We start from the raw sequence: 25574 nt of genomic DNA on the forward strand, positions 1-25574 counted from the left end.
ATTTGCAATGGCCTAGTTACCAGAAAGAGAGCCAAAGCTGCCCAGAGTACAAGCAGCATGCTAGGTGGTCCAAATACAAAATAACAATATTGAACTTACAGTCATTCTACTTTAATATTAATGGGTATCTTCATTATGTCAGTACCGAAATTGCATGTGAATTATACTTTAACAGCAAAGCACATTAATTTGGTTCCAAAAATTTTAACGTGCTACGCTATCTGTGCAATTAAAAACAAGTTATTAAAGTAAGAACATAGAACACTCCCTATTCCTATAGCCATAATGTATATATGTCTTATGATTTTGAATAAACTTGTCTCTTTAAAATTTAAAAATATGGAAGGCAAGAATCTGTAGTCAAGTGAAGTATTATTTTTATGGCCTCATATCAGAATATATTCCAAAATAAGAGGTAAATGGTGAAGCTAAAGTTTACCATATTTCTAATATTGCTTGCATGTTGAAATAAGTTTTACTGGACCTAAACTATACACTTTTTAAATTCACAAGTTGCAATGCAGCTTGTATTGTACAGAAAAGAAACAAGCAAAATGGACTGTAAACAATGACAGAGTATTTGCTGTTACAAGGCTTGCACACTCTGGGCAGAAGACAGCACAAAAATCAAGGGCTCTTAGATTGTACATACTTGACCCTATCTCACCTACTGTTTTTAAGTATGCTTTCAGTTTGTTTTTATTAACTAACTCCATGGGGCAGAGTCCTTGAGAAACCGAAAGTATGGTAAGGTAGTCAAGAAATTTATCACTTTCTATGGAACACAAATATTCACTACTGTGTTTGCAAGAGCCCACTGCTTTTATCAATAACATGAAAATGTTTGATATATTAAATAATTATGGATTTATAATGATCACATCAGGGCATACAGAGCTGCAACAAGTATTTCACTTCAAATGTGGGGGAAAATAGTGAGATGAAAGTTATTTTAATCCTGAAGATTGCTGTCTTCTGGGTTACTGCGTCGTGTAGTCTGGTAGATTTCCACCAATATTTCAGAGGTCATACTGCCTCTGTCACCAGGGTGATTCATCTACCAGACTACACGGTGCAATAACCCAGAAGACAGCAATCTTCAGATTCACCGCTGTGAAAACCTCAAATCCTACATATTTTAATCCTCCATTAATTATGCTAATTTCAAAACACAAACAGAATTCTTATTCTCTGATGGCCAAACACAGAGAATTAGATAAAATCTGTTTTAATCTTTAGCATGTATGTAAATTACATAATTTTGCACAACATAAGCAGTGGTCATATGAAATGAAGTGCAATAATTTGTGTATTTTATTAACATGAAACAAAGAATTGTTACAGCTGTGTGGATAAGGGTGGGAGAGACTGACTTGGAACAGGGATCTTAGAATGTGCAGTAACTTAAAGTAAGATGTCTGTGCTGTGATATTAATATTTTATACATGCAGTGATCAGAGTTTGAAAAGAGCCACTGGTCAAAATACTATATCAGTCCTAAGTATGAATGATGACAAATATCCAAAGACCAAAATAAATTCTTGTTTTTAGTTATAAGCACCTAAGATTGACAAAACAATAGGTTTGTGCAAATGACATTCACTCAAAGTCTATCTGAGTAAACATGATAACCAAATACAATACAAGGCAGGTGATTTCCAAAACGTGTTAGCCAAAGAAAGATCTCTTCTGAGACTTAAATGTCTATTGGCCGTTTGCTGGGACAAGAGCTATGGCCTTGAGATGTGCAGTGTATTTGCAGCTCGAACATCGGGTGGAGTGAAGTCGGAGCTCAGTTACAAGGCAGACTCGACCGAGTTCACTTCGTGTGGTAAATTGCATTTCAATAACATTGACCTATTTATAATAGGCCTGTCATATTCATTGCTGTTGTTTCTACTCAGCACGAACAGAATGCAAAGCTTGGACAGAGGTGTAAAGAAAATAGGGGGACATAAAGTAATACACTTTCTTTACCCTTCTCTATCACAGAACAAAATATTTTGTACCAATACCTACTATAAATAAGCAATAAAAACATAATTGTAAAATTTAAGATTGCTTCCAATACCTCCCATCTTCAGCTTTTGATCGGATCTCCTGTAAAATTATCTGTTTTTCAATTAGTGGATTTCAGTATTCACCTACTCAAATGACCAAAGTTAAGGTTGGCATAAACAGCAAACTAACAAATACTGAAGCATAACAGCCATAAAAATATTTATAAAATAATGCAAGATGTTTGTGAAAACAATACATGTTTTGCCTTGTTTAAGAGGAAATAATATTTTTGCATATTATCCATGTACTACCAGACCAGGGTTCTATTCAGCAGGACAACCAATACATTCCAAATATTATTGTTTCATGACTTATATGGGAAAATGAACCTAATTCATTTAACTCAAGAAAAATGCTTATTCCATCATGGCATTAAATTTCAGCCCATGAGAAGTAATCTTTGTAACACAAATTCTTCACCAGCTTCCTGAAGTATATCAAGAATTATGGAAGCAGAAAGAATTGAGAATTTATTCTCAAACTTCCTTAACTTGATGAAAAAATTGGTGTTTGGTGAGCAATAAGTGCACATAGGACCTACCTTTTACAGTGATACAGTTAATGCTGCCAGACACATGAACAACTTCCTAAAGCCCATTCTATGGCAAACCAATAGAAGAATGGCTATATGGTGCCATCTAGAAAGATTATTCAACAGCTGATAATGACACATACAGGTTACTGCAGGATATATTTGGTGACTGGATATTTAGCTGACTGTGGCCCCCACACTCTCCTGACTTAACACCTTGTGATTTTTGTTTGTAGGGAACTTTTAAAGATAAAGTGTATAAAACAAATCACAACAATTTGAAGAACTAAGAAGCAACATGCATCATAAAATTTAAGGAATTTTCAGGGAAGAACTCCAGAGAGTGAATACCAACACATTTTGCAGGTACACTGAATGGATTCAATCAGGAAGGATATGTTTTCAGCATTTTCTGCAGCACGGTGAGTTTTTATTCCACTTTCTAAAAGTTGTTCTCACTATGATAGATTCACATAACGTGAGTGAAGGTAGTTAAGACTACTGTCATTGACTGTTACTGCTACAAAGCTGGTGCAGGTAAAAGCATGGACAGCTGCTTGCATGGTCTACATAGCTGCTGTTTCATTTTAAACAAGAAGAAATTTTTCCTGTATTATCCCACCACCAAGGATAACACACTTGTGACAAAATGTGTAGCGAAAAGTGAAATTCCACAGAGTGTTGACTGATTATATGTAAACCTTTCAGACAAATTACCAAATTGAACATTGTACAAAACGCCTAGGAATTGTATAAAATGCCAAGAACTGAAAGGAAAAGTATGGAAGTTTCTAGTTTCCAAGTCTGCTTAGACATTCTATAAAATACAAGACACAGCGCAGGAACAAAGGTTTAACAGGTTAAAACACACCTGTGCTTGCCATACACACATTAACTGTTCAATACCACAAGCAAAAAATTATTTTAATTACTCCAGTACTAAAACAGCAACAATGAAAGGAATCAAGTACTGCCACCTTTATAGACTGGAGGATAAAATTGAATGCAGTAATTTCTAAGAAATCTTTCATCAAGGCTATAAAAATTTATTCAATATGCTTCTAGCGTAATTAACACCATGACTAAAATTATTGGTAATAACAAATATTGATTTTATTGTCCTACATCCATGTTCTTATAGCTGTAAAACATTTTAAGCAATGTATGTTAAAAAACTGCAGCCCTTATCTTCATAATGAATGAAGCTGATGTTTTGTTAAGAAGGAAGTTTAATTCACAGTTTTCTAAAAAATAAAATAATTTAAGGCACCATCATCCTGAAAACTTTGTTCTTGTAAATAGTGAGAATGACCACCATAGGATAGAAGATAAAGGTATTCTCAGGTGCAGGGAATCAAATGTTTTGCAGTAAAATGCAAAAATTAAATAAACCTAAAAGTTTCCTGTGTAACAGAGGCTAATACAGAATACTTTAACAGATGGCTCAAAAACAAAATAATACAAGAGGTAAACTTGAGAGACATACCCTTTAAAGCCCAATGAAAAATGTATGTCCCATCTGTTTCATTATGTATTTTGTATGATTCTCACAGTAAACAGGAATCACTTCCTTAAACAGCATTAACAGGGCATCTTTACTAGGTTTATAATGTGTTTTCTTTGTGGAACAGACTGAATTCTTAAATACTAGAGCTTCAACTTCGAAGAGCTTGTAAATAATAAACATGAATGTTAAACATACTCTGAGATGCATTTTGTATTGTACAATGTAAGAGAAGGGAGTTCAGCTGACTTTGTTACTTCTCTATGAATCGGCAACTGATGTTCACTTCAGAAATACAGAATTTTTGTTTTTTAAACTGTTATTGTCTGTGCCAATTGTTGCTGTTTTTAGAGTAAAAATATAATCATTGGTTTCGTCTAATATATTTTATCATTTTAATATGCTAGGAATTGTTATTTCTGTGATATTAATCCAGTCTCAGCTTATATTGCAGAATTGCTTCATGTACTCAAGATACACATTATCTTCAACCATTATTTTATAAATCTATACTAATTTTTGCTTCTCGTAATTTGGCAAATGTGACTGTTAAGCTTCTGGGCTCTTGTGAACAGAGATGCAGTACGCATGCTATTCCAAATTGAAATAAAAGGACACGGATCATAATTTGAGGGTTTTCTCATTACTTAAAGACTGCTTTTATGTTCTTAAATGCAGAATTGAACAAACAGCTCACATAAAATGCATACTTAAAAAGGGTGATGCTTCTGCCTTAAAAGGGGATATTACAAATTAAAGATGCTTTTAGGGCTTTGACTCTGTTCAATTTAAACATAAATTTTCAAACATTCTAGAAAGGTCCATTATCATGTTTCAGTAGTGGGACTCACACCCATGCTCTTAGGCTATGCCACCTGTGACTGACATCATTGGTTTCAAAAGAAGTGTCCTGATACTGTTAAGAAACCAGGAACATGAAGAATATCATGCGTCCAGGAACTTCAACACTCAAATGGTCACAACTAGGCATTTTAGAATGAAGCAATGCCAGAAACCAAGCAAAAGCAAAGTTGCTATATTTTTTTAGTCAAATCTGTGTTTACTGTGTTTAGGACATAAATCACATGTTTAATACCAGGAGCTTCATTCTTGTTTGGGTGTTCTCTGTGGGCACATATCAGCCATCTGCCCCACTTATGCATCCAAACTGCCTACGTTCACATGTGAAAAAACTTTCACAAATATAAGCTATTTAGCCTTTCATGTACTTAAGTTAATGACAAAATACACAATATATAAGGAAATATATTATTCTCACCTTCTTTGCTCTGCAGATAATATCCTGCACACTGATTTGCATTTATCTTTTTTTCTGCATCACTTCTATCTCCCAAAGTAACTCCTTCCTTGCAGATCATCTTACTTGTCCAATCATTAACTTCGGTTATAAATGCAAAGTTTATGGTAGGACACTTCTCAACACATACCTGAATATATAAGGCAAAAACGTGCTGAAATTATACTTTGATAAAGGTTTAATTTAACACAAAAACCATAAAGAATATAATGAAGAAACAGATGCTTACTTCCCATTAAATATTTTCATCAGAAGACGGAGGTCAGTGAGACTTACGTCATACAATCCCACATCTGTTAAATGTAACTTCAAATTTTCACAACACGGCCAAGTTGATACTTTTCACTAAGCTCAAATTTGTGTGTGTGTTCAAATTTTACCACAAAGCATTTCACACACCTGTCGTCAGTAAGTTATTTTTGTCAACTCAAGAAGCAAATTTATATTTTTCATTTTTTGTCACATTGTTACTTCACACTTCTAATCAAGACAATCTTCACAAAAGTTGCGTATCTCTCAAGGTACATTAACAAATTCAGATTTCCTTCCTTGAAAAGCTGCTACAGTTTCTCTTGCTTCAAATATGTGCATCTCTGCTAGGTTGGAATTACGTTTTAAGGGAGTGAAGACAGACGCGGTGGAAAATCTCCCACTGTTTATAGAAGACAGAAAGAAGGCAACCTTGTGAAACAAACAGTGAGCACAAAAGTAATTCAGACACCCTACACAAAAGTTTATTAAGTAAGGCACACTAAAAATATTCAGAAAAATTAAACATAACTGAAGTTATACCTGTGGCGTAGGGCAGCCATTGATAATGGAATTCTGAACAGCACATTTCGTGAGATCAAAGTAGAATAAAGATGGTTTGTTCCTCACTTCAACATCGAGCCCGCACCTTCGACCTTCTGAATCAGTTGGTGTCAACAGCCTCGCTGGATCACCATGCATAAATGCTGTGGAGATGAAGTATTTAAAGACTTTGTAGCTGACCATGTTATTTTAGTTTTTAGGCTTCCATATAAGTTTATAAATTAAAATACATTGCCTGTACAAAATAAAAGTTAAGAAAAGGTATATTATCTATGAAAATTAATACCTTGAACATACAACTGTAGTAATTTAAGAGCAGCTTTCTATGAAAAAGGAATTTATAAATTCTGAAGATGTTTCACCAGTGCCCCTGTACTTCTTCAGTGGTCAATTTATACCCATCTAAGAGAGATGTCAAATTCTCATTCGTATTGATAAAATGAATGGCACAAAGACAAATATTAGGCCTATAAAGTATTAGAGACTTATGATACATAAATACAGGGTGAGTCAGAGATATGTTTACAAACTTCATGTGCGTGTTCCAGGATCAAAAATAAGAAAAAATGTTCCTATGATTGTGGAACACTCACACAAAGTTTGTAAACATACTTCTGACTCACCCTGTATATTTAAGAAGGAATATCAGCCTAGAGTGAACTTGGTAAAGGATGACAATCGTGATGTACTTCCAAAACTGAACAATATTCTAAATAGGAGAAAGATTATTTTAATTAATTATAACATTTACATGGGTCTTAATGAAAGGAGGCAGGTCATTTGTATCTGATCCAGTTCTGATGAAGGCAAAATTCCTATTGAAATACCTCAACAATATGATCACCTGCTATTAATCATATCCTAACAGAATTCATGCAACAAGAGAAAACATCACTTCTGGCAGACACAGACATATATGAACTATATGAAAAAGGAACAATTATTACAGCATTTGAAATGTCCTACTCCTCCTATTTAAGAAAACAGGAATAAAACCAACTAATTATAATAGTGCATAATCTGAATCCTAGCAGCTTCATACAAAATCTAACCCACCATTCTTCTGACAAAGTTAACTCTAAAATGCATACAAGGTGTGGAATTGAAAATGGCTGTCTTTTGGGTTCTTGCACTGTGAAATGTAGTATAAATTTACTAACACTGCAGAATTGCTTGCTGCCTCCATCATCAGGGTCATTAGGTTTCTTTGGGGGCAGTGTGACTCCCTCCAGTGAACTGAGAGCCCGGTGGATCTGTTGGTCGCTGTTGGAACTCTCACCACTGCCATTCCACCAAACAAACTACTATCCATGCTGGTGCACAGTACCAGATGCTTTTGTAACTAGAAAATCCTACATGGTAAACTGGAGTTTGTCAAGACCACTTTCAGGCAGAATGGCTACAGCAACTGGCAGAATCTGTCAGTCGCCTTCCAACCCTCTGAGATCATAACTTTCAACTGCTTCAGCAATATGCTATCCAGGCACAGCACAAGTCTGTGGGCCTCATCCCAAAGAAGATTACCAATTTAGTTCAGCCTCTGAAGGAAAAGATTTGGAACTCAAAGAATCCAGGCACGTACAGCTGCCCTACAAATGTGGTCGGGTTTAAATTGGGCAGACCAACTGTTCCACTGAGACTAAGGTCAAGGAGGACCAGTGTGTGCTGCAGCCATTTGAAGCATTCAGGCAAGTAAAATGTCGACAAACACAAACAAACCTGGGCCATTACACCCAACTCCAGAACACCATCCTTGCCACCAGTTCCAGGTACATGGTATGGATGATCAGAAAGGTCAGCGAGATTCAGCCACAACCCAACAGCAAGAACAGGGAGCAAATTATTTTCATCTGAGTCATGGAAGCCCCTGATCCACTCCCTCAAAGGATGTAGGAAGCCTCTGATACAGCGGTGCTTTTCCTGCCATGGCCACTAGCCAACACACTGTCCACTTCAGAACACTAACCCAGCCCTGGTCAGTTCCTTGTTTCTCTTTTCCAACTCTTTGAGTTACTCAGTCCATATCCCCTTCAATTTTCTCTCCTGTATCTTCCTTTCCTTATTATTATTCATATATTCTTTCATCCATTCCCTTTATAGTCCCTCCTTTTTCACTTCATCCCTCTAGCTTCATTTCCTTTTGCTAAGTGACCTCCTTGTGGGTCTCCAAATGGCCCTGATAATGATGGTCCCCCCCACTCCATCTCTTGCAGACAACCTACCCCTGCAAGTTCCTATTTCCCCCCCTCCTTCTGGCCAGACTGTGTGGTCTGCTCTTCTCCCATTGGCTCCCTTGCATTCACTCAATTCAATGGCCAGTTTGGCCAGAGTTCCACCTAGACCTACTAGTTCTCATATCTCAAACTCATTCCTCATGCACAGATTACTCATTGCCCTGATGATGGAGGCAGCAAGGACCTCTGAAACGTTCGTAAAATTCTACCAGGCTACACGGCACAACCCAGAAGACAGCCATCTTCAGACTCACTGCTGAAAACTTAAAATCCTACATGTATATACCTATTTATCTGTGCTTCTGTATGTTTTCAGCTAACAAAGTAACAGGAAATGAAATGCCAAAAGGCTAATGTACAAAAATGTGGTTATATGTCAGATTGAAATATATTAAATACTCGACTCACCATATGTACCAACAGCTATCCAAGCTGCAATGAAGAATATGAACAACAGCAGGCAGATGACATCAGTGCAGGATCTTTTGTGCAAGGGCCCTTTGAACGTAGGATCATACTTTAAACATTCCCCTGAAACAAAGCAAGTGCTGTGTTAAAAAACGTTTTACTCATGAAAAACATAATAAATAAGAAATGAAGATACAATTTCACAAATAATTATACATGCTCTATCCAGGGCAAAGTTTATACCTTCAAGTCTCACAAGTCTTGTAAATAAGAAGGAGTAATTTAAGGTAGCATCAAAAAGATACTTAATTACACACTCCTTTGATTCTGTCAATGAATTTATGTTGTTTACAAATAAGTGATAAATTTTCTTCTGTGTATAATGGGTAGATCTATTTGTAACTTATCATTTCTTTAGGCGAACCCTTTGTATTATGTGTAATCTATATAATAGTATGAACTGTACTTTATAATATGTATTGTATTATTATTATGACTTTTCCCACATCCTATTGTCATCTGACTGTCTTATGGATCCATGGAATGTAATAAAATATTATTATGAATCAATTGTTTAGTTGGTCCACAAGCAGCCAAAAACTTCAGGCGTGTTGCCGTCGTAACTCGGTGAAACTGTAGTCACGGCTCAAACCACGAGATGGGCGGCTACAGTGAGTTGGGGTCGTGCGCACGCGCAGTAGCCGGAGCGACCCAAGAAGCATGCCGGAATAAGCTTAATTTGACAGTGAATCCTGAGTACAGCTGTCTTAGCTCAAACACAAGGTCCGTTTTTCAGTCTCCTTCACAACTATGTTTGTTTCAGCCGGGGCCGAAAACTCGATGGCATACATAGTGCATCCAGAGGCATTGATGAGAACGATGTCAGGCTTAGTGGCTGTTAACTGCCTGGTAGTGGGGAACGAATAGTTCCAATAAATTTTACATTTGTCGTTCTCAACGACGGATGTCCCCAGGAGCGTACGGCAAAACGGGGGTCTTATCTATGCCGTAAAAGTGTCTCATCATTATTGTTGTTGTTGTTGTTGTTATTATTATTATTATTGAATTGAATTGAAAAAGTCGCAAATACGAACTGGGATGACAATTAATAATTGTAACAAGGGAGGAAGGCACAAATGATGTTAAGAAAGGATATCAACCTCAGACTAATTTGGTAAAAGATTATAATGGCAATTTACTTGTAGATACAATCAACATTTTGAATAGGTGAAAAATTTTCTTTAACCTTCTAATAAATGTTCATGGGACTGATGATGTTAGACAGATTAAAAATACAAACGGCTGAACTGTTAGTGCCAGAACCTAGTTTAGATGAAGTTGAATTAGCCGGGTATCAGAGAAGATGTAAAAAAACCCGAACTGAAGACATACGGTACTTGGGGGGCCTACTAGCTTTGAACATTAACGACACGTGGTTTGTTCTTCCCCGTAGACGAGCAGTCAGTCACAAAAATACTGCCATGTGGACTCCGTTTGCCCAAAACTCGACGATCCTGGGCCAATTATTCATCCAAGAAATCCTACCGATATTCAACGAATCAAATAAAATGAAATATTCTACATCGATAATTCGGCATTTATTGACTAAGCAACATAAGACTGGTGGAAAATCTAAGGGGAAGAGAGCATTTTCGCCACCTACATGCAGAAGGGAGCATAACATTAAAATGGATCCAACAGCGCATTCTTGCGTTAAGGATAAGAAGCTGTCACTTCACTCACTGAGCTAGCCAAGCTCCTCTTAACACATAGAAAACAAACGCTCCATGCTTTGCTTCCTCTGAGCTCCTGAGTATTCATATATACAATAGCTTCTAACGTTATTTTATGACACAGTATCAACTGCCACAGCCTATTGTAAGTTTCTAAGCCAGCTTTCACCGAGGAACTGAGATACAGCACGAAAACCCTGGCAATGGTATGTTTCAAGAACTTGGACCGAAGCAACGCATTCACTGTCAAGAAAATTTAAAAAATTCGAGCAACGATTCCCATTCCGGGAACGGTGTCCAGATTCCTGTGAGAAAAATGAGTCCTGATTCTGTTTCTGTACCAACATCTACAGTACGTATAAATGAAAATTTCTGCCATGACCTATCTTTCGGCACTAATCCATCATTTGTCTGTAAAGACTGAGTAAAACCGCAAAATTCAGCCAAGACAGCACGCCCCCGAACCATGAATCGAATTTGAGACCCCCCCCCCCCCCAGTTTAGACCAGAACTATTAATCATTTAATGTCATTCGGTCGTGAAAAATTATTTGTATTATCACACACACACACACACTGGAGTTTGCAAACATTTTAAAGATTAAAATAATCCGTGCTTTTTGGAGTAGAGTGACCTCCAACAGGACAACTAACATGTGACTGAAACGATATTGGACCTCCCCAACGCCTCTTTCATGCAATACGTTCTGAGCTTACTGTCTCCACCTGAGCTTCATGGGGCTAAAATACTTCCCTACTTCGTTTGTTGACTTAATTCGCCAGCCTTTGGTCGTAATAGAAACGGCAACACACACATCTACTTCATTTGCTTTCCCATTGTCATGTATTTCTTCTAGACACTGATTAACAGCTGTTAAACCCGTTCAGTTCAGTTTCGGACACAGCACAGAAACCTCGGATGGTAAGTGTCCAGGATAAATCAGATAAATCAATCGTAAAACCTGAAGATAAAAACCAACCTGGGTTTTGTGACCAGCTGTAAGATACAGATATTCAAAAAGGATTCTGCTCTGTAGATTTATTACAGGTCGCCGGATTTCATTTGGGGAACAACATCTTCTTTCAAAGTGTTCTTGAATACGAACTGGCGATGTGTACAGCGAAAAGGATTAGGGCAAAACAACTTCTTCTGCCAGGCACAGTTTTTTTCTTTTATTCCCAGATTGCACTGCTGTAGCACTCTCGCGACAACACCCATTTGCAACAAGAAGCCATGCAATGGGGTATAACTTCACGATCCGACTGTCTCTGCCCTCCAGAGGAATATATCCCGGTACGCGCAATTTAATTAAGCACAATCACTCTCACAGTCACGCGACGTTGAATAAATATCTGCGGTTAACACAGCAGAACCGCCTCGTTAACAAGTTCGAGGATCGAGGTTTTGTTTATTCGCGGAAAAATGATATTGTGATATTTCTGCATCGCGGCGTAGGTCCCGATGCCATCCCAGTGAACACCAACACTAACGTGTTAGTGTTTATAATCATTAATTATATATCTATATATATTAAGTGTCATGTTTCGTGGGTCTTTGGTTCTCCTAACTCCATTTTTTCCCAACTTCCCAAGATGTACCAAGTGTTTTAGTCCGGTGAACCCACATCCCGTCGAAGAATATAACACATTTCCTGTTTTAGCTCAGTTTGTCGTTTTCTTATGACCTAGTTTGCCCCCCCACCCCACCCCCGGGCTACATCCTCCTTTCTTACTGTTAAGAACAACCTCCAACTTTCACATTACTTAAATTTAGAGAAAATTTCTTTCGACACTCCTATCAAAAACTATGTATCTTAAGAAAAAGTGTATTTCTTCCTTCAAGAATTTTGTAATATTGCAACTTCCTTTGTTATTCTTTAAAAATTATAAACATTTTGTCTAATTACATCTATTATATTTACACTGAAATCATCACGTTAGATTCGCGCACAATCACATTTGTTCATCATCGATAATTCTAGTAAACATGTGTTATGTTTTGTTTTCATATTCCTTCAAAGATTTATATGTAGATACAGTACAACCTCTCTAAGTTGGACACTTGGGCTTCCACGAAAATGTGTCCAACTTACAGAGTTGACCAAGATAGAGGGAAATAGAAAAATCAGATTGTGGTCTAATGACAATATAATCTATTTACTTACATACACTAACTACTGTAGACTTATTTGAATTAATAATTAATTACAATAGCATTAATAATAATAATCTTTTGAAGCCCACTCCCATGCTTTGCACATTACACCTCAGCCTCAATAACATTTTCGCTTCCCCTTCGTAAAAAGAAAAATTCCATTTCTGTTAACACAGCCTGAACTCAAATGCAAGCACAGAACTGATGGAGTTAAAGCTGTGTCTTCTGCAATACTTTAGTCCAGTTGAGGGTTCAGCAAAAGAATAGTTAAACACTTGCAATGCAATCCAATGATGGGTTCAATGTCCATAATATAATCCTCCAGAGAGGAGGCATTCATCAGTCAGAGATTCAAAATAACAAAATATGTAACTGAAAAAGTTTCCCTGAAATGCATCGAAGTTAAGTGCATGAATCTGTCCAACTTAAACAAAAGGGGTGTCCAAGATATATGGTATTGTGGACATGTAAAATTATAGGATATTCGCCGGTTCCAATTAAAAGTGTCCAATATAAAGGGGTGTCCAACTTGAGGGGTTTTACTGTACATATTTACGGCCATGTAGACTACAGTTTCGTACCCCCTTTTCCTGAGAAAACATTTTATGGCGAGCCGTCATGTCTGAAGAATTAAGGCGAAGAAATACTGCGAAACACTATTCTAAAACTGGTCTTACGTTTCTCTTAGCTAATGCGTTCATGCTAGCTCCCGTTCTTATTTTGTATACAGTAGTAACGGCACACTGTGCTGCGTTTTTGGTTTGATATTTTAAATCTTCAGTTGAATTTTCTTGATCAAAAACCTGTAAATCTTATATCTAACTAATTAACTAACTAGGTGGCTTACGGAACCAGTAGGTTCATCATCTAATTAACCAAAGCCGTCCACCGGTCCCTGTCCTGGGCAAACAAAATCCAATCACCGTAAGTCGTATAACTTAGTAAATAACTTGGTCTTCACTACACAATTCATTAATCACAATCATCTTCTCATTCGACGCTATACAGTCTGAGCTACTGAAAAAAGCGTCGTCAAATAAACAAACTATTATAGCAATGATGGTTATATTTTCAGCCTTCTTCCTTATCCTGGTTTATGAGATTACCATGTCTTTGTGTTAACCCTAATTCAACTTCTAAATCTACTGAACAATTTTCACCCAAATTGGTATGATTAATCCAATGGAACAGAACCCAGCACTCTTCGCCCGCAGTAACAAACAATACTTATGCTACGTTTACACGGCGAGAGTTTATAGGGATCATAGTCAGGTACCCTTCGGCAAGAGAAGGTTATTTCCCGAACTAGAGTCAGTGGGGAACAAGGATCACCTCAGGGTTGACGTGGTAATGTTTATATAAATATTAAAAAGGAACAACAAATTATGGAATAACTCAAAATACTTTTACTTTAGAAATTTGAATCCTCTCATACAACTTACCATAACGGGTACAAACGTTTTGTTTACTGGCTGAAAGCCCGCCGTCCACTGTGTCCACTCGAGTACTGCACGTGTTCATGACCTAACTTCCAGATTCCTTGCTAGCGTGGGAACCTCCACACATGAATTGCAAGCGTGGGAATTTTCACACAGGATTGGCTGGCCAATTCACACGAATTCAAACAGTTACAGGTGTTCTGGTCAGGTATAGTATTTTCCTTAGTCTAAACAAAGAGAACAGGGAGAAGAGATTTGCGAGCAGCTCTCGTCGTGTTAACCATACAGCGATAGAGCCCGTGGCCACTCTAAACTCTAAATTGAGCTGCTCTACAAAGTTTAACACAGATGAACTTTTATTCACTCCCGCGAGAACAGAAATTCAGGACGCGGAGGACGCAAAGAGAACAAAGAAGATGAGGACTGCCGAAGAAACGAAACTGATGATTGAGTACGAATCTACAACCTGTCTGTGTCTGACATAAATGTACACTTCAAGACCAAGAAACCTCCGGAAAGGAGGCGGCGAAAACCTACAACCGGGTTGAAGAGCCAAGAAACATCAAGCTGCGATAACAAAATGACATACGAGGTGCGATCAGAAAGTTCCAAGACTGTGTCAATAGAGGGCGAACCGGATGTAGTACGAGCTTCTGCCGCTAAGGGGTTGGGCCTACATTCATAGTGAATCAGTGTGCCAGCCGGCATCATCGAATTAGCATTTGTTTCTTAGTTACGGGCGTTTTGGTAGTGCATTACACCGACCCTCCTGCGATTTCGGAATGGCGGATTTTCATGAACAAATCAAATATTGCCAAAGACTCGCCAAAACGGCTACGGAAACCTATGAAATGCTAAAGCATGCATTTGGGGAGTCCGCAATGGGTCGTGCACAAACTTTTGTGTGGCATTCACGTTTTAAAAATGGCCGAACCTCTGTCGATGATGACGAGCGTTCTGGCCTACCATCTTCGAGCACAATGCCAAAAAATGTTACGAAGATACTGCAGGTCATTCACGAAGATCGACGTCGTACCATCAACGACTTGTGCGACATTGTTGGGATAGGCTATGGGACCTGTCAGCTGATTCTAAAGGAAGAACTCCACATGCAGCCAAGTTTGTGCCAAGGCTCCTGTCTGAGGACCAGAAGCAGAATCGACTTCTCGTTTGTCAGGAGCTCAAAGATCTTGCAAGAACCGACCCCAACTTCCGTGTGACTTCGTCCTCTTCCCAAAGACGAAAATTCAGCTAAAGGGAAGGAGATTTGAGACGATAGAAGAGATTCAGGCAGAATCGCAGATGGTGCTTGACAGGCTGACAAAGAAAGATTTCCAGGGATGCTTCCAGGCTTGGCAGCGGCGCTGGGATCGTTGTGTTCACTCCCAGGGGAACTACTTCGAGGGTGATGGATGCATTTAATACCTGAGATAAGTGTACGGGTTTTTATAGGCGCAGTCTGGAAACTTTCTGATCGCACCTCGTTGTCAGGAATAACTAAGAATGTCGCAGGCGACTGAGGTGTTGACATATGGTGGCCATAGTTGTATATATTTTTCTTTAAATGTATCCACAGATTATACGAGGTGCGATCGGAAAGTTTCCAGACTGCGCGTATAAAAACCCGTACACTTATCTCAGGTATTAAATTCATCCATCACCCTCGAAGTAGTTCCCTGGGAGTGAACACAACGATCCCAGCGCCGCTGCCAAGCCTGGAAGCATCCCTGGAAATCTTTCTTTGTCAGCCTGTCAAGCACCATCTGCGATTCTGCCTGAATCTCTTCTATCGTCTCAAATCTCCTTCCCTTTAGCTGAATTTTCATCTTTGTGAAGAGGAAGAAGTCACACGGCGAATAAGGAGGGTGCGGGATGACGGCCATGGTGTTTGAGGCCAAAAACTGCCGAACTTTGAGGGCGGTGTGCGCTGGCGCGTTGTCATGATGCAGCAGCCAGTTGTGGTTGCGCCACTTTGCCGGCCGCTTCCGTCCTTTAGAATCAGCTGACAGGTCCCATAGCCTATCCCAACAATGTCGCATAAGTCGTTGATGGTACGACGTCGATCTTCGTGAATGGCCTGCCGAATCGTCTTAACATTTTCGGGCGTTGTGCTCGAAGATGGTCGTCCAGAACGCTCGTCATCATCGACAGAGGTTCGGCCATTTTTAAAACGTGAATGCCACACAAAAGTTTGTGCACGACCCATTGCGGACTCCCCAAATGCTTGCTTTAGCATTTCATAGGTTTCCGTAGCCGTTTTGGCGAGTCTTTGGCAACATTTGATTTGTTCATGAAAATCCGCCATTCCGAAATCGCAGGAGGGTCGGTGTAATGCACTACCAAAACGCCCGTAACTAATAAACAAATGCTAATACGATGATGCCGGCTGGCACACTGATTCACTATGAATGTAGGCCGCACCCCCTAGCAGCAGAAGCTCGTACTACATCCGGTTCGCCCTCTATTGACACAGTCTTGAAACTTTCCGATCGCACCTCGTATGTCAAGAACAACCGATGATAACGAAGTGCCTTAATAATTCGTATGAAATGTGTATATTGGGTTATTTTCAAAGGTTTTCATTGCACAAAAGTATCTTGTGTACGACGCACCTTTTCCACAAGCGATTCCCAGCCCATTTGTTTCCACAGTAACGAAAGGCGATTGTTGACGTCAATAATAAATACCAATAAAATGTGACAATGTCAACGAAAACCATGACATAACAATTATTGTTTCTTCAGTAAAAAAGTGACAGTGGAACCACGGTTCCGGAGAATTTGATGTAAATACGTCTATACGGAAAGGAAGTTTATATATTGGCTTTATTCTAAATATTTCCTTTATACCTGTTTTACAATTGAGTAAAGTTTGATTAAGACTTTGCTTATTTAACTTGAATTAGTTACGCTTAAGCTGGGTCTGTGGTAGCTGAATGTAATGTAAAGTAATGTAACGTAACGTTTCCTAGGTAACAATAATGCCGAGTAAACACGACGTTCCCTAGGTAACCATTGTTATCGGATCTTACAGATTTTCCTGTAACTTTTTCGTTACACTTTTTCGCCGAATGACCCTTCCTTATAGACGTATTTACGTCAAAAAAACATGGAGTACTTTACACTTTATTGAGGCAATTCTAGTGTTTATATAAAACAAATTCACAACCGGCAAAGAAGCTTTAACAAAGTTGATGTATCAACAAATGCAAATATTTCGAACTATTTTTCTCAGTCTGCGCCCCGTGTATTAACCATCTGAAGCCGAAGATCGTCTAAATGTAATTTAAGAATTCAGTCCGTACCGCAAGGAAAACACTGCACTTCACCAATACAAAGACCAATCGGTTAATGCCGTTTAAGAAAATTATCGCTGTTTACCCTGAGAATCATACAAAACCCACAAATACACAATGAAGGGTTATTAATCGTGAAAGCAGGTGGTACACATACTTACCACCAGACTCTTAAGGGTTCTAACCATTTCATCAAGATTTTCGGCTACTAAACATGCCTTGTTATTTTAAGCATTCGAATTTCTAATTGATAAATAATAATAGCAATAAAATAAGAAATAGTCTTTACCTCTGCCTTCGTTTATGGGAAGGGAACTAGATGCCCACCAGCAACAAACAATCGAATTAATAGCAAAATTCAGAGAGTGTAAGGCAATATTCTTCAATAGCACTCTGTCTAAGACGCATTTCTTTTCAGACTAAGAAAAGCTGATTGTTGAAGGCAATACACACTAATGAAATACAACAAATTTCAACGAAAACAATGACGTAACAATTTTAATTATTATGCCAATATTGTTGTGACTGGCTACGGATTGGGCGACCGGGGTTCGATCCCCGATGCGGGCAGAGGATTTTTCCTCTAACCTCTGCGTCCAGACCGGATCTGGGGCCCACCCAGCCTCCTCTACAATGGGTACCGGGGTCCTTTCCGGGGATAAAGCACGGCCTGGGCGTGATGCTGACCACTCACCCCATCTAGTGCCGAGGTAAAGAATGAGTAGGAGCTATACCACCTCTCCCCCCAAGCGCCTAGTGGGACAGCTTTACTTTACTTTATGCCAATATTGTTACAGGTGTGATTTATAAATTCAAAAACATTTTCTTACACTAGAGCAGGGCGCTCCTTTCGGAGCTCCTAGGGGGGATTGGTCAAGTTTGTAAAACGCAACCAACCTTGTGTAAGAAACTAAACTAACCGCCCCGAATTGAGGGTTAAAACAATTGATTGGGGGATTGGTTGCGTTTTGAAATCTTAAGTAACACGCTAAACTAACTCCCCTTCGAGGGGTTAGTTTAGTGTCTCATTCAAGTGTTTTAACCCCTGAGTAAGAAACTAAACTAACTCCCCGAATGGGGGGTTTAAACACTTGACCAACCCCCCTTTGGGGGGGGGGGGTTTGCGTTTCAAAATCTTGAGTAAGACACTAAACTAACCCCCCTTCGAAAGGGTTAGTTTAGAGTCTCATTCAAGTGTTTAACCCTTGAGTAAGAAACTAAACAACCCCCCCGAATGGTGGTTAAAATACTTGACGAACCCCCCTCGGGGGGGGGGGGGTTGCGTTTAAATTCTTGAGTAAGACACTAAACAACCCCCCCGAATGGTGGTTAAAATACTTGACGAACCCCCCTCGGGGGGGGGGGGGGGTTGCGTTTAAATTCTTGAGTAAGACACTAAATTAACCCCTAACCTAACCATTGTCGTTCGATACTTACATTGTTGGTAGTTGAAAATAATACAAAGAGAATTACTCTATGTTATAATTTAGTTACATTCCATTCGCTGTTGACCCCATCACCCATGGGCGAGAGAAAAATTCTTTCTTTCTTCGAATTCCGGCAAACATGTTTTCTGTTGTTCGAATAGTAAGTACTAGGGAAGAACGGCGCTAAGGCAAATTCTGTTTCTGGGTAAGGATTTGAAAATTGTCCTGAGTTCCAGAAGATGAATTTGTAAGAAACTGCCGTATTTTCCGTTAGTAAATACTGAGCACTCTGTTCGTCATATGTAAAGTCGATAATTGCAAAACCTGGCGTGATTTTTCCTTAAGACCCATAACAGAACAAACCATATTTCACTGCTGTAACCGAGTGCTGATTTTGAGGTAATATAGGGTAAACGCAATTTCGTATCAACTGTCATGTTTGCCAAAATGTCTTATAATAACACATTCATCTTATTATATTTCTATAATTTGATATCTGTATCATTTTTGTGGTCTGAAAATGTATTTCCCAAGTATGTAAAATCAAAAACTTGCCCTAATATTTTCCTATATACAGGGTGAGTCAGAAGTATGTTTACAAACTTCGTGTGCGTGTTCCAGGAACAAAAATAAGAAAAAATGTTCCTATGGACATGGGGTCGCAAATGTTTCATTTTCGAAATAATGGCCAAAAATAATTTTCAATGTATGCCTTTATCGGCAAGTGTAAGGTCAGGGATGTTTCTTTATAACAGATGCTCAAAGGTTGTTCTTCCATTCTCCACACATGCACGAGCACGACGTTCACAAGACTGACGAATGCGTTACCTCGAACCATCTGGCATGCATTCTGCACACGTTACCAAAATGTCGTCATCATTGTTTGTGGGTGTTGCATAAACGACGGACTTCAAGTGACCCCACAGATAAAAGTCCAATGGAGTCAGGTCCGGTGACCTCGGTGGCCATGCCACCACGCCCAATCCATCGCTGAGGGTACTGTTCATTGAGATGACATCTGACGCGGCGGGAGAAGTGTGCTGGGGCTCTGTCGTGCATAAACCACATTCGTCTTCTTGTATTCAGTGGTACATCTTCAAGGAGACGTGGCAAGTGTCTTCTTAAGAATCGCCGATATGAAGGTCCTCTTAGACGCGATGGAATCATGTGTGGACCAATAAGCAAATCGCCAACAATTCCTGCCCAGACGTTAATTTAAAGTCTTTGCTGGAAGCTGGATTCACTTTCACATCTATTTTTGACTATTATTTCGAAAATGAACCATTTGCGACCCATGTTCATAGGGACATTTTTTCTTATTTTTGATCTTGGAACACGCACACTAAGTTTTTAAACATACTTCTGACTCACCATCATCGCCCTGATGACGGAGGCAGTATGACCTCTGAAACGTTGGTAAACATCGATCAGACTACACAGCGCAAGAACCCAGAAGACAGAAATCTTCATACTCATCGCCCTGATGATGGAGGCAGTATGACCTCTGAAACGTTGGTTAACATCGACCGGAATACACAGCGCAACAACTCAGAAGACAGAAATCTTCATACTCTGATGACGGAGGCAGTAGGACCTCTGAAACGTTGGTAAACATCGACCAGACTACACAGCGCAACAACCCAGAAGACAGAAATCTTCATACTCACCGCTGTGAAAACCTCAAATCTTACATACTTCAGTATAGTTTAATATAAATTATATTCAAATGTGCACATTTCATTGTAGAGTCACATATTATTTTAAGACCTCTCCTGTATCTGACACAGTTGTTGTCTTGAAAACTTGCATTTTACAATAAGGTTTCAAAGTCTGGCGCCGTGTGGCTGTCTTTGGGACGCTACATAGTGAAGTAGATGCCTCTACTTACGTACTAGGAGAGTCGGGGAACTCGTGGACTGTTTACACGCAGGTACCCGACTATGATCCCTAACTGAATTCTATAAACCCTCGCCGAGTAAACGTAGCCTTACGCATAAACTTGTGTGAGTGACAACAGCACCACCTACCATACATTTATGAAGTGATGCACGGTAAGCTAACACAGAATGACTGAAAATTCTCGCAATCCATTTCTGACATGTGTTCTGCTCGTCATAAAATAAATGACATTTATATTAGAAATAAAAAAACAATGTTACATCAAATGTTGGAAATGTTAATCGAGTTCTGTATTTTAATATGGGCTGACAGACATTTCCATCATCCTGTACTTTCTCGAAAATTATTAATCACTGTTAAAGAAGTTTCATTCAGGTTTAAATTTAACAGTTATAACCACAACTAGATTATATATATCCCGGTAACGTTTTACAACCCACTGCTTGTGATTCAATAAGACATTCATACAAAATATGTGGTTACATCCAAATAAAATATCTTACACAGAATCTGTACTTAAATAAACAAGTTCTTTCCCTGAAATATCGTGATAATCTGTAATATGTATACAATTTAAAGCAGAAACAGATTCTGACTCAACTAGGATTCGATCTTGTGACCATTTATCTACACACTGCGTCATAAACTAAAGAACACGTTAATGTGGATTATAAACTTGCAGAACAAAAATATAACATTAAAAACACAGGATTTGTTGGCTGGAAGTCTGTGTAATAGGAAAGAGTGTTTCGTGAACAGCGCCAGGAACTTCTTGTCTGAATGTTAACACACCGTCAATAATGTTTGTACTATGATAACATTTGTGATGTTGACACTGTTTATAAATAGGCAACACGGAAAGCAAAGCACGGATTGTGGGAATTTGTTTCTTCCTTATCACGAACACAACTCACATTTCAGGCATTTAAAGTCTGTAATAAAGTTGCAGTAGGAATACTACCTACACTTAAAATGTACATTTTCAAGCAGAGGACAGCTGATGATGTTGATTTTATTTATTTATAAGATAGTGTAGTTGCGTCATATTGAGACTTATTAAATCAAAATTAAATTATTTGGTTATTCCGTCAAATCACAATGTATTTAAATAAGATAATTAAAATGATTAAACTATCATTCTGTGTTCCATATCGAATAATCGATTTACAATTGGAACGGTTTACAACATGTTTCGGTTTTATTAAACCATCATTAATATAATTTTACACCTGATGATGGTTTAATAAAACCGAAACATGTTGTAAACCGTTCCAATTGTAAATCGATTATTCGATATGGAACACAGAATGATAGTTTAATCATTTTAATTATCTTATTTAAATACACTGTGATTTGACGGAATAACCAAATAATTTAATTTTAATTTATTTATTTATTTATTTATTTATACTTCAAACGTGACCTCATTTCTTCATTTTAAAATACGCGAAGAATAAAATCCTTCACAATAAACGATTTACACAATTATATATGAAAATAAATTAAGGAATGTTACAGAACAAGATGTTTAACACACCACGAATTTAAGCACATAGTCTGTAATTAAAGTTAACACCAAAGTAAACTACTTTAGTTGAATACAATTGATTCTTATATACTCTGTTGTCTAATACCATAATGTTATGAAAATCAAACTTTTCATGCAGAAGAGCAAATTGTTTGCGTTAAAGAGTTCTAGGCATTAAAATAACTAAAGTCCTCTAAACATGAGTTATTTCCGCTTCGTCTTCAACTTATGTTTCGTTGTATTCCGATTGGAGAAAGTTAAAGAAAAGAAGACTACCCCAAGCTAACATAACACAACACAAATGTTACCCAAATTAACGAAATTAAACCCACTCTAACCCAACCAATCACTCAACCAAACTACCTAATTTAGTCCAACGTATCCTAACCTAACCCAAAATAACCTTACCTAAAACAACTTAATCTCGCAACGTAACTTAACCAACCTGGGACTACTTGGCACAGGGAGTATCCACCCTCCTCTACCAGGGCTCGGTCACGCCCTACAAACGAGACTCTGCCCAATATTTTGGGGGTCCGATATGGGATTTTTCTCCCAGATGTGTATCCTGTACGCCACGCTCGCCCCGAACCCCAGAACATCAAACCCCAAAGGCCCCCTCCGGTGCACATCGTGACGACACACCGGGGCACATGCCTTTCCCCTGGGCAACGCAACCTAAACCACCATGAACCAAGCGGACTTAACCTACCCCAACCTCTTCAAACCCAACCTACATAAACACAACATAACCTAACTTCACCCAACTAACCCACTTTAATATACCAGCACCAGAAGTCGCCCAGCTCGGCTGTCGCCTTTGTTAATTTTGAGGTTTATGGAGGTTAATTGGGGAACTTAGCTCAGGTGAACGTAGACTTATTCGTCAGGGAATATTTCGTGGAGGAGTATAAGTTGAACGCCAGCGAGGAGGTTTGGATATTGGCTTCAGGTAAATGTCCCACGTTCCATTGCAAAAAAACTCTTCGTTAGACAATAACACACTATTTTATTTTGGTAATTAACGGACGGCTGCGTGCTCTGAGGCTTGTGTCGCTTGGTCACTGGGACCGTGGGTTCGAATCCCACTCAAGCCATGGATGTTTGTCCGCGTTGTCCTGTGTACAGGTAGAGGCCCTGCGACGGACTGACCACTCGTCCAAGGAGTCCTACCGAATGTCTAACAGATCAAAGACATCGAATGTTGGGACCCGCAGATGCTGAAGGCACTGAAGAACGGGTCGCCTAAGTATCCTAAGTAATTAACGGCCACTTTCGTAGAATCAAAGAGAAAGAACAATTTTTGGTGTTTCCTTGGCTGAATCCAAGACTAGAGTGCCCTCGGTGTTCCCAACTTCGCCAGACTTTCCTTTCCTTAGTTTTTAAAGGTTTTTTGCTTTCAAAACCTTAACAAATGGCCTGATTGGTCACACCAGCCCTACTTCACGTGGACGACGGACCTTCCAGAACATTTGCATCACATCAAATAGCTCTCGCCGCTATTGTACCAACAACTGTACCAAACGACATGGTACTTGTTTTAAATTACAAATTTCAGCTTGCAGGTGGCCCTTCGAAGATTGCGGCCGGCAACCTAGCGCCATACTTCCTGCTTTAATCTTTAACAAACAGCCCGTACCAAATCATAGTTTGCCTCCATTAACTTGGCAGCTCTCCAGGACTCGAACCCAGAAACGCGCGGTCACACATGTTGTCTGGAGGTATGCAATCGTCATTTAAACACCGCGCACACACAAGGACAACGCTTTCAAATATTTATTACCATGATATGACACAACGATTTCTAATTGTTCTTTCTTCTGTTACAAAGCGATTCCAAAATGAAAACTATATTGCAAGTCGAGGAATATGTTGACAACCACAGAACGTCAGCAAGATGCAAATACTGTCTCATTTTATTTATATTTAGTTTATTTAGCGACGCTGTGATTATGCACAATTTTGAGGACACTGTATGACCACAAACAAGTAACAAGTAGCAATACACATTGGTCTGAATCATCTCCATTCCCAGTCGGAAATTTCTTGGTTAGAATTAAATTTCTCTGTGTTCGTCGTATTATAATCGGCCGTGGTTTTTTGTTATTTCCATTGCAGGGAAGCTGATCAACTACGATGAAGGAAAGAAATAATTATGATCCGAGACGATTTGTAATTTAATTTTAACGTGGAAATAAAGGAGAGTGGTTTCAATCGCCGAACGCAGGCCCAGTCATGGATCAGCCGACTGAACAGAACTATAAAATCCGAAAGAAATATAGCATACTAGCTGCCAACTTCTGGTGCGGGCTACAGCCCAGACGAAGACATCGTTTATGTGATAGGAAATAACCCTCGAATCAGCACGAGGGAAGTTTCATGTCACAACCATCGGCGTGGACACAGTCCGTCATGAACAGCTGCTGCAGCCATATTAATTGCAACGTGTAGAGACTTTACAACCAGAAGACTTATATCGGCAGCAAGAAATTAGTACCTGACTCTTTTATCAATGCGCTGTTCCGTTGTTTCTGACCTGTATCATGTTCACAGACGAGACAACGTGTACTCGCAGTGACATATTTATCAAAACGAACACGTACAGGCTGACGAAAATCCCAATGGAATTATTTCTGGGCACCATCAAGAACATTTATCGATCAGCGATGAGTAAGGAGGTCCTTGCATGCATTAATTACTTGTTGCAGTTTACAGCAATTCAGTTTCCAGAATCATCTTCATGGATGACTCCAGTTATATAGAACCTGAGGTTCTGACGGCGGTGGCTACGAAGATGGATGTCTTTTGGGTTGCAGCGCCATGTAGTCTGGTAGAAATTTATAAACATTTCAGAGGTCCTTGATTCCTCCATCATCAGGGCGATGAGTGAGACTACACAACGCACATCGTAGAAGGTTATCACCTGTTTTAGCACACGCCTGTATAAGATTTGAAGTTCTCACGGTGGTGAAAATGTCGGTTTTCGTCTTCCGAGTTGTTTCCCCATGGGGGACTTCGATGAAAACACCAACTTTCAGAGAAACATACTGCCTCCATCTTCAGGGCTGACATCAGTACGTTCTTCCGAAGTGGAGTCTGCGCTCCACACAACGTCACAAGTCATATCGACTATTTTAGCAGTATTATAAACTTTTAGTATTTTTAGGGCAAAGACCGTCTTTATGGACATTTTAAAGTAATTTTATAAATTACTTAGTCATCGGTCATA

General features: G+C 39.0%; 1 protein-coding gene across 5 annotated transcripts in view; it reads right to left on the reverse strand.

Annotated features, from left to right (window-relative positions):
- The window catches only part of Ctl2 (Choline transporter-like 2), a 72599-nt gene that overhangs the window by 25383 nt on the left and 21642 nt on the right, over positions 1-25574 (reverse strand). For 2 of the 5 annotated variants that reach the window (XM_087340505.1, XM_087340508.1), the window contains exons 1-5: positions 17781-17925; positions 14200-14423; positions 8871-8993; positions 6208-6371; positions 5377-5545 (exon numbers count right to left, since the gene is read on the reverse strand). In XM_087340505.1, the coding sequence (XP_087196631.1) occupies positions 5377-5545; positions 6208-6371; positions 8871-8993; positions 14200-14278 (535 nt within the window). In that variant the 5' untranslated portion in view covers positions 14279-14423; positions 17781-17925. Of the gene's footprint in view, positions 1-5376; positions 5546-6207; positions 6372-8870; positions 8994-14199; positions 14424-16808; positions 16839-17780; positions 17926-25574 lie in introns of those variants that run through there. The other 3 variants (XM_087340506.1, XM_087340507.1, XM_087340509.1) reach the window with 3 other exon arrangements.

Source organism: Zootermopsis nevadensis, unplaced genomic scaffold (assembly GCF_977971745.1).
Source record: "Zootermopsis nevadensis isolate Lab colony 2312 unplaced genomic scaffold, Znev_1.0 Znev_ptg000061l, whole genome shotgun sequence".
Classification (NCBI taxonomy): domain Eukaryota; kingdom Metazoa; phylum Arthropoda; class Insecta; order Blattodea; family Termopsidae; genus Zootermopsis; species Zootermopsis nevadensis.